Below are 15594 nucleotides of genomic sequence, written 5' to 3' on the forward strand. Positions count from 1 at the left end.
TGTTTCCAAAATATATTTTTTACAATGCTCCGTCAGACGGCCGTATTGTGAACAGGTTTGTCGAAGTGTTTAAAAAAACTAAACTCTCAATCAAACTCTGGTAAAAGACCGAAGGCAGGGCTCCATCAGCGGCGTAGACTGCGCTTTGTTCCATTTAAAATGGTGAAAAAATAGGAAAGTTATCCGACCTAGCATTTATGACGCACATGGTATACACACACTGTACTAAGAGTTAATTGAGAGGAATGCTAGAAGCCCAACAGGGTCCTTATAACTTCTGTACTTTGACCGACTGACGTCCAAAAAGTTAGGGTGTTGGTCATTTTTGAGGGACCTCTATTTGTAAATATTAAGTATTTTCAATTAATTATTAAAATAAAAATGATATATTTGCAAAATCATATTAGAACTTCAATATGTTTTAACTGCTTTAGCATAGAAACTATAGTAATATCTATTATTTATCTAAATATAACCACACCTATCCTATATGTCGAAAGGCCGTGATCCAGTATGTATAAGTAATGAAAACTTATCGAGATTACTTTTCTTAACCTTTTTGACATTTTTCAACCCCCAGTTTGATAAAAAAAAATGCATTTATCGCAATAACAAACATGCCATACAACCGAAAATATATTTTAATTTTAGCGCACACAACGTCACTATAAAAAACTTGCACATCATGTGACTTTCTTAATGCAAAGATACGTGTGTAAGTTTATACTTGCACTCGGGGAAGACCCCTTGTGTTTACAAAGCCCATTAGATAATAATAAATGAGTTTGAGTTGTGACAAGTTATTGCTTTTAAGAGAAATGAACAAATCAAACTCTTTGTAAGAAGACGCATATGGGAGTGTATTACTTCGAACGTTCTGTCAAGCGAGAGTCTGTTGAAGACAGTGCCATATCTCACATTATGGATAATGAACTAACAAGAACTTTATAATTCGTGTCTCTGAGGAAAGCTCCTTGTGATATTGAATTGTTTTTTACTGAAACCGATATAGCTACAGTAACAGAAGCACCGAATGATGACGAAGTTAGTTAGTAAAGTATGTGTAAAGTATGTGTATTAGATAATATGTGACTTCTTAGGCAAATATGAGTGCCTATTTATTTTTGCGAGGTTTCGTGCCTCATAAACATGCAATCATAGATATGTTTACATATTTTCGAAATGTTTCTGTAGTTTGACATTCCAACACTGCTATAAGTTTGTTGTGTAATAGTATATCTTGATTTTTGTTAGCATGAATACCTTGTTTCGTGTATATATAATTTAATTTAGTTTAATTGTCTAATTTCATTTTTATATGACCTAGATTAAAAAGGGTTTACCCCTATAGTATGTTTATAATACATTAATCAGGATTTGCTAATAATATTCTAGAGCTATTTTTCATGTGTATAATTTTTAGAATATGCAAGTTTCTACAGATTTTGAGAGAAACTTCTTGAGGGTTTTTGTAGTATGCTCTGGGACATTCTTATTTGAAATATAAGGGCTAACTTCTCAGATCTTCGGAGAACAGAAAAATTAAAGTTTCTATAAAAAAACACTCGTTCAGAACATTTCTCATGATTCTGTGGGGATTACATTTCAACCTTTTGTGGAAATTATTCTGGAGATCATTGACTGGACATTAAAATACCATGAAGATATTTTTGAATATTGGTATATTGTACACCATTGGAGACTATCCGTTATTGTGGGTATTTGAATTTTAAAATTACTTGCAAACTACTAGTAAATCCGTTTTGTTGCTGTTGAAAGTTTTTTTCCTTTCTCTATTGCTTTTGATGGTAACAAAATCCGGAGTTTGTCTTGGATTGGAATTTTCTTTTGCAGAATACATTTTTAACGTTTTCATACGCTAAATGACATGGCTGTGTGTTGCTAGTTTCACCCTAAAATATCTAGCTAATGTAATTGTACTAAGGCAGTAGCTAAGCCTTCCCATGCTGGGCTTAATTTGTCATGGAAGATTGATTTGCTCAATCTTGCCAACCATTATAATATGTCTAAAATTAAACTACTCTCAGTAAGCAAATCATTAAGAATGCGTTGATACGTTATTTAATGGACGAAGAAGATTTTGGAAGAGAGTGCACTCGGTCTTATTATTAAATGACATTCTGAAGCCAAATTAAGGGAATTTGAAATACTGTATAAACATAAGTTAGAAGAAAGACAGATGCAGGTATTACAGATGCAAATAAAGTTACAAAAAAAAAGTGAAAGGAGGTAGTTTAAGTTTAATTACAAGAATAAAAAACACAATCGCGAGCAAATCAGTCTGAACCAAAAGGATTGCCATACTTTAATGTTACGAAACAAATCAGACTTTTTAACGAAATTGAAAAATATGGCCTACACTTTGAAAAGGTTGCAGAAAATCTAAGATGTCTTAAAGTGCATCGGACCTAACTCTTGCAGTGTTTTAATCAGAAAATCGAGTAAAATTTACACATGTATGAGTTTTGGACTAACCTCTAAATATGACACATTTAAAGAGTTCATTAAGTGTAATGATTTTGTTCGTAAGGCTAATTTGCGGAACTTAAGAATTGATTGGAACAGATTTACCAGACTTATGAAGAATTCGCTAGAACTTAAGACCAGTTATTTGATAGATGGTGTGCGTAGAAGTAAATCAACAAAAAAGAACACTCAGGCAACCTATGTTAGTTGAAGAATTCAAACATATCAAACAAAAGAGTCTTTCTTGAATGAGAAACAAGTGGACGCCTTTAAAAATCTACTTGACGGGCCGAATACTAATACTTAACCCATGCGGTTTCAATTATAAATCTATCAACACCCTCCTCTTCACATCAGTAATCGAAATCACCTATTGTACTTCGTTTGGCAAGTCATGCAGTCATAAACCAGACCAAAGACACTTGGTGAACCAAAATCTTAACCCACTTGTGATTATTGCAAGAAGCCTGGTCATCTCATTTCTGAGTGCTTCAACTTAAAAAAGAAACAACAACAACACGATTACGTCAAAACCCATAGGCTTTATCACATTCTTTGATTGATAACAGTGCAATTGTTAAGGTCACAAAACCAAAGTCTGAGTCTGTGTTGGGAAATCTTTCCATTCCTCTTTGATAGTGTTGAGTCACCTAAGGGTGATATTTGCCAAATTACCCTAATTAAACAGATACAAGAGCTTCACACTCGTTTATTTAAGTAGATGCTCTACAGTTCTCTGAGATGTCTTTCTCTCTTACAGTTGTCCTTATTTTGATAGTAGAGAATTGTGCTTTGTTTATTCCCTTTTCCATGACGTTCATGTAACCTTCGATTTTATTACTGGACCAGTTGATATTGGCATTTTACCTTATTATCATTTAAAGGTGTCCATTACTGTTAGGCGATGCCTTAGCTGGAGATAAGGGTGCACTTTACCCACTTGTAACTGATACACCTTGCGTGGATCTGACCCCGAATCCCATTTAGCATGAAATTACTGACATTTATTTTTTTGTGTGTAGTTACTCGATTTATGGTTAAGCAAAAATACAAGGAAAACTACAGGATAAATCCCAGTTGTCAAATATTCAAAAACCTCAACTATATAGAGCACAATGTAAGGCCCCAAACGACAATTAACTAGAAACACAAACGCATAAACACCCCATACCCACGTTGGTGTGTTTTTCACATTGTTTGTTTATCCAAAAACAGTCCCATGTCCGTTCAGGTGTCAATCTATGTCTACCATTTTCCAACAGCTCATGCACGAGTTAGAAATCAAACATTATAGGTCATCATCCTATCACCCTGAAGTCAATGTGAATAATAAAGATTTAATCAGATATTGAACACTATGATTTGTTATACTGCTCTTAAAGCTGCAGAAAGAGAAGTTCCAGTCAGATAACGATGGAATTTCAGTAAAGTTGCTTAAGAATGTGTCTTAAAACAGTTGTCATGTGAGGTGGCACGGTTTAATCTGAAATGACACATAGCGAAATGAAACAAAGGTATGATAAGAATGCTTGAGAGAGGTGTTGAAAACCATTGCTCATTTTGCTCTTTTGAAAATACCTGTAAAACTATTACATGCTAAATTGTTTGGTCTATACACTGTTGACATAAAAGTAAGCAATCTTTATTATGCTGTGAACACTCGTAGAAGGAATAAGCGTCAAAAATGTGTCATGTTAACATGTTAAAACAATATAAAGACAGAGACAGCTCTTTTATATAAGCCTGTGTTAGTCCCACAGGACTAAATGATTGGATCAGAATACAATCGTGATAATATTGAAAAGTCTGATCCTGGTCCAGCTAAGCTTGAAAAATTGACATTCTGAACAATCTGAAAAAGAAACTGTATCACATTATACCATCACAGAAGGATGTATTCAAACACTGGATACACTTGTTACATGAATATAAGCACTTATTTCCTGATATTCCAACGAAACTGATGAATTTCATCCTGATGTCGCTGTGGAAGACAATAAAACAAGTTAGACAACATCAATACAGAATGAATCCTTTAAAAAGGCAATACCTTAGAGACGAAGAAAATGTTTGTTTGTGTATGACCTCATTGCACCAAGCGAGGACAATAACACGTATCCATGTACTCTTGTGCCACAACCAAATGGATTTTACCGAAAGAGCACAGACTACCGTCAAGCTAGTCATTTGACTTAACGGACTTATTTCCCAGGACGAGAATTGACGATCGTATAGACAAAGTCAGAAATCGAATTGTGATTAATTTTGATCCTCTCAAAGGATTCTGCTACGTTCCGCTTACTGACCGACCTAAGGAGATATCAGCCGTTGTAACATATGATGGCTTAAATCAGTACAAGGTTATGCCATTTGGGATAACGAAATCGCCAAGAACTCCAACGGCTTTAAATATTGTTATATCTGGTCTTGTTGGTTTTTACGCGTACATGGAGATTGTCATCATTCATTCCGACACATGGAATGACCATCTTCAAAATTTAATATTTTTATCGACTCACTGAAACCAAGTTGACCATTAATCACACATCAGATATCCATACTCTTTCTCCATATTAATTTCGATAACATGTATTTTCAAAAGAAAGTCATATTACATAAATATGACTGTTTCTTGAAGGGAAGTGTTACATTGCTTCATTGTTAAGTTGCCTAGCTTCATTATATAGTGACTTAGACTCATATACTAAAGTATATTATGTTTTCCCCTATGACATTTTTAGAAAACATAAATCAGGTTTTGTTAAGAATGTTCTAGAATTAGAAGTATATTAGTGGTAGAAAAATAGAATTCTTATAGAATTTGAGAGAAAGTTCTTGAGGATTTGAATGGTATGTTCTGGAAATTCTGTTTTGGTATACGAGGGCAACTTCTTTTATCTTGGAAGGATAGTAAAATAAAAGTTTTACCAGTGCTAGAACATTTGTATTTATATTTAAGATATTTTGTAAACTTTTGAACTTTAAATATCATTCTTTATTCTAAATATCTAAATTTAGCATTATTTATTTGAAGTATCTTTTAACACTGTTAGTTTCTCTTTCTCTGTTGCGTGGTCGCAACAACCTTAACATGATTCATTTTGGCACAAGACGTCGCATAACTTGTTTGTTCAACATCATAACTGAAAAGGAAACACACACACACATGTATTACAATTACGCCTTTGGACGATTATTGCGAACATAATGACAATGTTTTCTGTATAATCCAAATAAATGTTCAAACACTTCAAATCAATACTAATCTCTATAAAGTATGATCATGTTTTTAAAATATTTTTCAAACTTTCAGTGTTTGACATCCAAGTTGACAGTATAAGTAGTACCTTAAAATAAACCCAATAATTGATGGAAAATCAGTTTGTTCTTTACACATTGTTCCTATATAAGTTACAAGTGCGTATCGTTAAGACAGTCTAATTTCACTATCGCCTCTTTGCAGTCTCCTGAATCCTAGCTTTAACTATCAGCTCGGTTTTACCAAACATGAATGTGACGTATATTTTGAAAGGTTCCTTAGAATGCCGTATTTTCACAGTGCCTACTTTAACACTTTCAGTGTCTGTTACCATCGAAGGAGCTTTTTGTGGTGACCGAAATATATTGATATGAGTTTCATTACAGCCATAAAATGTCTTAAATGTTTGAGTAAATTTAGAGTCGGTTTATTTCTTTATCCACGGGCACAAACATTTGAAAGCATTTTTCAACTACGTGACAATTTGCCTCCTGGTTGTACACTGGCTTTATATGTTTGTGTATCCTTTCATCAAATTTACGACGAGCTTCTATTCCGTATGTATATCGCATTATTCTGGATGTTACAATCAGTGGAAAATGACCATTTTACTGCCCCTTTAAGGACCGACATACCAGGATCGTCGGGCACAATTAATCTTTTTTCACTAAATTCTGCTTTAACTTTTACTTGTAAATATCTGCATTCGGCAAACCCTCCCACTAAGACTATTGTTTGAACAAATTCAAGTCCTGATTCTCAAAGAGTTTCTTTAAATGGTTAACAATCTTTGTTATGAGATCATCAAAGAATATTGTTCCGAAATTCTTCGTCTCGAATCTAAGTTTATAAGGTTTTACTTCAATCTTGTCTTCATATCTTGTCAGATCAAGAGTTGTGCTGTCAAATAAACTTTCCGGAACTTCGAGGGTCAGTTTGGTGTCAAGGTCTGGTCCAAACGCCAATTTTTCTGCTTCAAAGGTTCTTAGGAGTTCCATATAATCATCTTGGTTATCTCTCTTCCATGCATGCAGTATTTCTCTACCAAACAAGTCTTGTAACAGTTCAATGAACTTGGCATCAACATTCGTTCCACCCCAATTACCACCACTAGCTCTGTGTATTTCCTCAATGTTCCGTCTTCATTCCTTTCATGAACTGAAATATCAGCTGTCCCTCCTGCAATTTCAATGTTTTATTACTTTTAATATTAGAACATATTACTGGGAGATAAATGTTATAACTATTCAAATGTGGTGTTATCTGTCCGAGTATGCAATACTCTAAAGTACTATCATTATTGTAGTAATTAACTATCAAGGGCTCTTACCAATGTACAAATGTCTGCTGGGATTAGAAAATCCCAGGATATTAACAAATTGTAGTAACTTAAAGTGGACACTCAAATGTGCATATAATAATGTTATTAAAGAAGTGTTGATTTACATGTATATCAGCAGATTATAAATACAAAGTTATTGAAGCATTTTAAATACTAAGTAATACAAAACGTTATTTGGTTATTGTGCCTCTCATGCATTTTTGCAAGAAAACACTACAAAACTGAGCTTGACTAAAATAGTTTATGTCGACGAACTCAAAGAGTAAACGGTGCGAAACGTACAACGACATGACAAGGCAAATAAACTCGATTACCCTGAAATATTCGTGTCAATGAACTATTTTGGCTCATTACCTTGCAATGTAAAATGTATCTTATAACGAAATGTTTAATTTCATCAATTAATTTATCCCCATACACTTTATCTAACTCAAAGGGCTTTAAAAAAAATCACCATCGATAATAAAAAAAATTCTATAATACTGGCCACTTTGAGATTCCATACTTTGAAATGCATATGAATTTTGGTCCCTTGGTACTGAATGAGTAGAAAGCACTTCTAAAGGAATGTTTTTCGGATGTTTATAAATAGCAATTTATGAGAACACAATCAAATTTACCATTTACCAAATCTACACTGGATTGTACTTTCACGTATTTTTTAGTGATCAGTATGCAAACAAACAGATGTTCTTACGGTTGTGTGTACATGTTTACTTTTGTGGAGAATCTTTGCAGTGCAATACTCTTTTGAATAAGCAGTTTATGTATATGCAACCATATGAAAGAACTATGCGTTATTTATTGGGTATGATTGTACTTCCGCAGACTTGCTTTTTTATTTCTATCTGTATATGTATTTACACGGTATGAATGCTGTCATGTTGTATATCAACAGTGTTGTTGAGCATGCTCTTCTTCTTCTGAAACTGCCATTTATCTATTGTCTGGGTATTTACTAATGCCATAGTCAAATTATGTGTAATATAAACGCTAAATACAACTGGGGGGTTTTCTCTAAAGATGTTTAAAGCACAAGTTGGTAAGATTCGTCCTGTCGGAAACCGATGACCCGTGTTTGGAATGATTCATGACAAACATGTTCATGTCAAAAACGGATGTACAGCAATATCACCAGATGATCCTCTACCAAACTTATTATACAAAGCCTTAGTCCACCATATTTGATAACTGTTTTAGAAACCGCATGGCCTTACCGGCCGGCTCTTGCATTACAGCATAGGGTTGTTCTTTGGATACGAAATAATAATAATGCAAACAAAATTAAAGGGACGAGTCCGGTAGTCCATGATCAAGGCCTAGCGGACACTCATAATCCTTGAGACAGGGTTTAATCACACATGGAAACATGAACTGTTTCTATACTGCATTATGAAAATATCTATATAATTGTTATGTGATAACCCTTTACCAATTATTTTTATTTCAGCTTTCAGCGTCAGTATATCTATCGAATATCATTAATAGTCATGTTGTTCCTAAATGGAAACAATGAGCCAGAAATTTGCCTATTTCGAAGAGATTGGATCTAAAGGCTGTTGCGTATTTTGTAAATTGGTATGCCATTGATTACTTAATTATGTATACTTGACGGCAAGCGTAGGCATTCATACCTCCTAGATCCACGACCATATAACGTGTCCCAGTTCCTGCCAGAGCAATGCTCGCCTCGGCACTATGTGACTCACACCAGATGGATGCAGCCTCTGGTTCTAGAGCAAACTTAAGTTTCGAAGTGTCTATCCCGGCCTGTTAGGAAAAAAATAAACAAAAATATCCGTACACACTGTATACTAAAATATAAATATGCATTGGTATTTATTAAATGTAAACTAAACATTTTATCTGGATAAACAACATATCCCTAAGTTTGTCATAGAAAACGAACCTCGGTCGCCGCTTCCCTCATGAATTGCTTTGCATTGTCATCCCAAATCGCCGGAACAGTTATAACAAATGTAACGTTCTCCATTGATACCTCGCCACGCTGTTTTTTGATATGTTCAAGTGCCGATTTTTTCAGATACTCTAAGGCCATAGTAAATATCGGGAAGGCTTCCATGTAGTCCCCTCTGGTATCTGCGATTGTTGTTGTTGATCTTGATACTGTCTGATTCAAATAAAACAATGTCTAAGATAGTTTAACCTTTAAACATTTTAACTACATACAAAGTACATTCGACCTGATATTAGTGATGTCATTGCTTGAAACTCCATAACAAAAACACTTAAATTGATTTAGGGGTTATTCTCTGCCGTGGATATATTTTTTTGTATATACTTACGAATACAAGTTTTAATATAAGAGAGGTTCCGGAACACAATGTATAAGTAGAATTGTATGTGAAGCTTCACGTATAAGTTAACGTTGAAGTTTAGCTTAAAAGTAAGTCGAAGTCATTTTTTCTTTAAACATGTACTTGTAGATTCGCGGTTATCACATAAATAAATTTCTTTCCACGGTTAAACGTGTATTTTTGCTTTATATTTACCGCTTGTTTGTGCAAGACCATCTTGAATCTTCTAAATAGACGCCAGTCGTTTCTGTCTTCGTCGTCTATAACCTGAACGTATTTGTTTTCTGCGTCGTATCCAAAGGAATGAAACATGTCGTTGTGAAGAAGTACGCATGTTGGTGATTTTGACGACATGAGCTGTCCTGATCCAGAATTCCATACGTTTGATACGATCGTTAATGGATCGGAACTTGCGGAGAAAGCATATCCGCTATATGTTGTTCCGAGATCCAAAGCAACCACCAGCCTCACCACCATCATGCATATTTTTTCTTCATGTATGCGTATCTGAAAACATTTTGTTAATGTAATGTTGCAAACCCGAAACTATTTATAGCAAGTTTAATTATTACCAGCTATTATAATAAGTAATAAGTGTAAGTGTAAGTTCAAAATTAAAAACAGTTCTTCTCTATGTAGACAAATTTCTATGAAATCGTGCATCTGTTGATTTCTCAATTTTCTCTGTTCATATAATGTTTTTTTAACCTGTTAAATTGAAATGTTCGCATTCTTGCTTCAAAGAAGATGTCCATGTACATTGTATGAAAGATGTTTGAATATGCTATTTGCAAGTATCTGAGTAATCGGGAAAAAAATGAAGAGGACAATAACTTAAATCTGAATTGTCGAAATATTTTTGAACAAGTAATCCTGGATTCATTTACAGAAGCTTTTCCATTAAACATTATTTATTTCGATGTAGCATTTTCAATTAATTCAGTTCGGCTTAATTTTTGCACTTTCAAAATTAACAAAGACCAAATAGGATGTGCAATTGAAAGAAAACATGTAAATTTTGCTAAATAATTAGTGAAGACAGAAATGAAAGAATGCCTTGAAGTTTATGCTATGTCTCGCTTCTGTAAGTTATATACGCAGCTCATGCTGGTGTTATGGTAGATGTGGTTCAAAATAAATACTATCTGATAGTTGTATGGTGTATACACTGGTATGTAAAAACGAGGTCCTTTTCTGTAATCAATGAATTAGAAGTAAGGAAAGAGGGAAAAAAGGACAATGGAATGAGAGCGAGATTCCGGGAATCGTCAGGTCGAGGCTGGGATAACGTATGCTTTTTTTATTAGTACTCAAAAACGTTTAGAACGACGTATTTAGTACTGGATGTGGTAAAAGATGTGACAACTGACCAACGGTAGATAATTGACAAATAAGATGATTTCATTGGACGTTATGTAATGGGCAGGTGAAGAAAAAGTGGAGTATCCTCTGACAAATAGGCCTGAGAATAGATGTTCATTATGATTTCTCGTGTGATTGACACAAGATTTGCGGTCACCTTCGTAGTAGAAATTGGGAACTTGTTTAAAATTCTGATTGAATCTGTATTTGATAGAAGGCACAGTTGGCGATAAACGAATAACGTCCGGGGGGGGGGCATTCCATGTGGAGAAAGTTGATGACAAAAAATAACTACATGTATTGTGATTTGCATGCGATGTTCCGTAAGTTAGCTGCATTTCAGATTGTGATATCGCCAACTCTGGATGGAATCAGTAAAGTTATATATGCTGCAATGCTGGTGCTAGAGGGTGAACATCTTTTAAAATAGGAAAAGTTTGTTTACGTCGTCTTTTCCTGAGTGGTTCGATTCCAGTTTAAACATACAGATTTGTCAAAGATACAAGTCGCGGTGCATCGGATTTAAATGGTGTTAGACGTTTTGACGCAAGTAATTGAACATGTACTTATGCAAAATTCTTTCAAGAATCTTACTTTCAACACTCAACAAGTAGACGAACAGACATGAGCTAGTTTCATCTTACTTGGTACTTTACCGGAAAGAAGTGGGTCAGGTAGTGAGTAAGAATTTTTTATGCTACTTTCGTCAGATTATAGTTATTTATTGAAGTCTAATAGTTGCCTTGCCGGTTTTGAGAACCATGATTTATTAATTAAACCAATAACATCTTTAAGTGATCTAACACAGTCCTGTGATTTTGGAGTATCAGAGTCAGTGGAAATATAACGATGCCTGTTTGGTCAATGTAAAAGAGTCTGAGATTGGAAGTAGTTATCTAGTAGGTTCGTTTTTTCGTATCTGACTTCATGGTTACGTGGAAGGAGTTTCGTAGATGATGTTGTCGGGATAGCAAAGTTGTTTATGGTTTTCCAAACGTAAGTAGTGGAAAGGGTTCTTTCCCTGAATCTTGAAGTTAGCCTTTCCTAATATAATTGCTTGACAGTTCGAACAAGATTTGTTACTCAATTTCGTTTTGATTTCGTTGTGAAACCAAGGGGGCCCTTCTTTTATGAATCCTAGTAGGTATGCAGGTCTCACAGAGAGTCATGAAGTGGTTAGTGAAATTATCAGTATATATGTTGATACATTTGTGCACACAAGACTATCAGTCAAAATTTGAGAGGTTTCTAAATTTTGTATAATCACCTTTAGAAAATTTCAACATTTTCGTCCAAAACATGAACCGACAGTTTTATCGAAGCGTAGGATGCAATAGACAGGACAGTGATAGCGGACAAACCGTTCTAGGAATGGTTCCCCGTCACCACAACCGAGAACAATATCTTGAGGGACTCATCTTTTTACTAAACGAGAAATATATCAATGAGGGACTCATCTTTTTACTAGACGAGGAATAGATCAATTAGGGACTCATCTTTTTACAAGACGAGGAATAGATCAATGAGGGACGCATCTTTTAACTAGACGAGGAATAGATCAATGAGGGACTCATCTTTTTACTAGACGAGGAATAGATCAATTAGGGACTCATCTTTTTACTAGACGAGGAATAGATCAATGAGGGACTCATCTTTTTACTAGACGAGGAATAGATCAATGAGGGACTCATCTTTTTACTAGACGAGGAATAGATCAATGAGGGACGCATCTTTTAACTAGACTAGGAATAGATCAATGAGGGACTCATCTTTTTACTAGACGAGGAATAGATCAATGAGGGACGCATCTTTTAACTAGACGAGGAATAGATCAATGAGGGACTCATCTTTTTACTAGACGAGAAAAAGATCAATGAGGGACTCATCTTTTTACTAAACGAGAAATATATCAATGAGGGACTCATCTTTTTACTAGACGAGGAATAGATCAATTAGGGACTCATCTTTTTACAAGACGAGGAATAGATCAATGAGGGACGCATCTTTTAACTAGACGAGGAATAGATCAATGAGGGACTCATCTTTTTACAAGACGAGGAATAGATCAATTAGGGACTCATATTTTTACTAGACGAGGAATAGATCAATGAGGGACTCATCTTTTTACTAGACGAGGAATAGATCAATGAGGGACTCATCTTTTTACTAGACGAGGAATATATCAATGAGGGACGCATCTTTTAACTAGACGAGGAATAGATCAATGAGGGACTCATCTTTTTACTAGACGAGGAATAGATCAATGAGGGACGCATCTTTTAACTAGACGAGGAATAGATCAATGAGGGACTCATCGTTTTACTAGACGAGAAAAAGATCAATGAGGGACTCATCTTTTAAACTAGACGAGGAATAGATCAATTAGGGACTCATCTTTTTACAAGACGAGGAATAGATCAATGAGGGACGCATCTTTTAACTAGACGAGGAATAGATCAATGAGGGACTCATCTTTTTACTAGACGAGGAATAGATCAATGAGGGACGCATCTTTTTACTAAACGAGGAATAGATCAATGAGGGACTCATCTTATTAATAGACGAGGAATAGATCAATGACGGACTCATCTTTTTACTAGACGAGGAATAGATCAATGAGGGACGCATCTTTTTACTAGACGAGGAATAGATCAATGAGGGACGCATCTTATTACTAGACGAGGAATAGATCAATGAGGGACGCATCTTTTAACTAGACGAGGAATAGATCAATGAGGGACTCAGAAGATTCGGTAAATAGGTTGGGTCTCTTTTATGATTTCGATCAAGTTAAATTATTGACAGACAGAATCAATCTTTGGATGGGTTAAAGGTTTATCGATGTCTAGGTTACAATCTTCTGTGTTAAGAATGTTTTTTATACCAGCCAATGAAATTGAGCTGTTCATATTTCAAGAACATATGAATTGAAGTTAGGAGATCTAAAGAAGAATCCAAGTAGAAGGCGTCTTTTTTAATGCGCAGTTCTAGCCAAATACAATGTCGTTTATCTAGAGACAATGTCTTTCCAAAAAACAGAAATCTGACTTAATGTAGACAAAAAACTCCATGTGCATCGAAAGGTTCTGAGCCATGTTTTAGTTAAAGCTAAAATGTCAAAGTTGCGTAAGTCAGCAACAAAATGTAGTTATTTCTACTGAAGCTCTGAAATTTGTAGTGGACGATATTTAGGCAACCGGTTATGTCAACAAAGGTTTAAGAAGAAAAGGAGTAGGATAGCGAATATGTGGCAACAGGATTTTCATGAACGTCTGCAGAACGGAGTAAGAGCATTTCTAACCAGCAAATTAATTGGAGAGTGAGGCAATTGATTCCCTTAGCACGAAATTTATAGGACTTAAAGAACAAACTTCATTCGAAATGTGCCTTATTCAGAAGACATTGAATATTAGTGATTCCGGGATCGAACGGCGCTAATAAACGAGGGATACCAAATATACCGGCTGACCAGTACCACGTTAAAGAAGAAAGAAAAGGGGAAAATAAGTAAGTTAGTAGTAGTAACATAATATGTTAGAAAAGTTCGTTATGAGTTCCCTTTGAAAAAAGAATCGTAGGAGTTAGTGTAAGTTTTATGTTTAAATTTAAGGTGGAAACAAGGATTGTGCTTATTTTAAGTGGCGAGTGTTTTAAAGTATAAAAAAGGTCCTCTATAGCATTTTAAATATTCTGATTATAATATACCGATTATTAATTGAATACCGAAATAATGCGACTGAAAAGCTTCTGGTAGAATAAAATATGATTTAATTAGAGGATAAATCCTTCAGTAAATGTTTTGATTTTATGCTTGGCTAGCCACAACGAATGGAATAAAATGTTTAATCAACAGCAACAGTTAAAGTTTAAATATTCTTGTGTCAGTTATTATGTACAAACAAACAATGGTGCACAGTAAATCGTACCTGTTTCATACTGTGTTTGGTTTATGCTAGATAATGTTTGGATAATAAACAGTCAATGACATAATGATACAACTTCTTCTAGCTAATACATTTTAACTGTGAACTGCTTATTTATTATGTGTGAGTTAGATACGCCTTTTAAAGTGACACTCTTATTCAAAATCAATACTAACACATGTAAAACAAACATCCATTTTGACTGATAAACATTGAACTACTTACTAAATAATGCATTTATGGAAAATATTAATTACTGATAACAAGATTGTAACCCTGTATTTATTAGCAGAAAGTGCAAAAATATTAAATGATTGGTGAATGCTAAAAGATTTACCTTGATCTACTATAGTCTCATAAGGTAGAAATAGCGTGTTTTATGCTCATTTCTTTCAAATTAAACTCGGTACCCTTCATAAGAACTATTGTTTTTGACATTTATTTATCCGTTTTGGAATTTTTAGATGTGGTAAACCTTATCTGGGAGTAAGAGTGCATCTTTAAGTGTCAACAAGTATGCAAGCTTTCTTCCAAATATATGGTTACGCATTCAAGGCCTCATACAGTTTAACCATACAACTCCAAATACTACAGTAATGCATAATGTTACCAGTTTAAACGTGTTCTGCTTTTCAAATAAAACTATTAATAAATATCTAATTAAATAGTAGTTCATCTCATAGCTAAAACAATGAAAACCAATACCAGTAATTTCCTAATTATACTCCAATATTCTCAATATGATGCACAAATAAAACACTTAAATATGTCGTTTCTCATGTAATCTCGCCATATAAATTATTGAGCGTTATCTGACACACTTGCTAATAATAGGACTCGTCGATGAATATAAATGTGATATTTAAGATTGTTAGAGGCATTTGAATAGGCTGAATGAAGTAA

The 15594-nt window shown here is 34.5% G+C and overlaps 1 protein-coding gene across 1 annotated transcript; it reads right to left on the bottom strand.

The window, feature by feature from the left end:
• Nucleotides 1–6731: 6731 nt before the first annotated feature.
• On the bottom strand, nucleotides 6732–15518 carry LOC128223462 (heat shock 70 kDa protein 12B-like). Its single transcript, XM_052932741.1, has 5 exons — nucleotides 15397–15518; nucleotides 9602–9913; nucleotides 8998–9219; nucleotides 8723–8858; nucleotides 6732–6925 (listed from the first exon to the last, which is right to left on the bottom strand). Exons 2-5 carry the CDS (start codon nucleotides 9884–9886, stop codon nucleotides 6732–6734), a joined length of 837 nt encoding a protein of 278 aa, XP_052788701.1. The 5' UTR covers nucleotides 9887–9913; nucleotides 15397–15518.
• Nucleotides 15519–15594: the final 76 nt, after the last annotated feature.

Source organism: Mya arenaria, chromosome 17 (genome assembly GCF_026914265.1).
Source record: "Mya arenaria isolate MELC-2E11 chromosome 17, ASM2691426v1".
Classification (NCBI taxonomy): Eukaryota; Metazoa; Mollusca; class Bivalvia; order Myida; family Myidae; genus Mya; species Mya arenaria.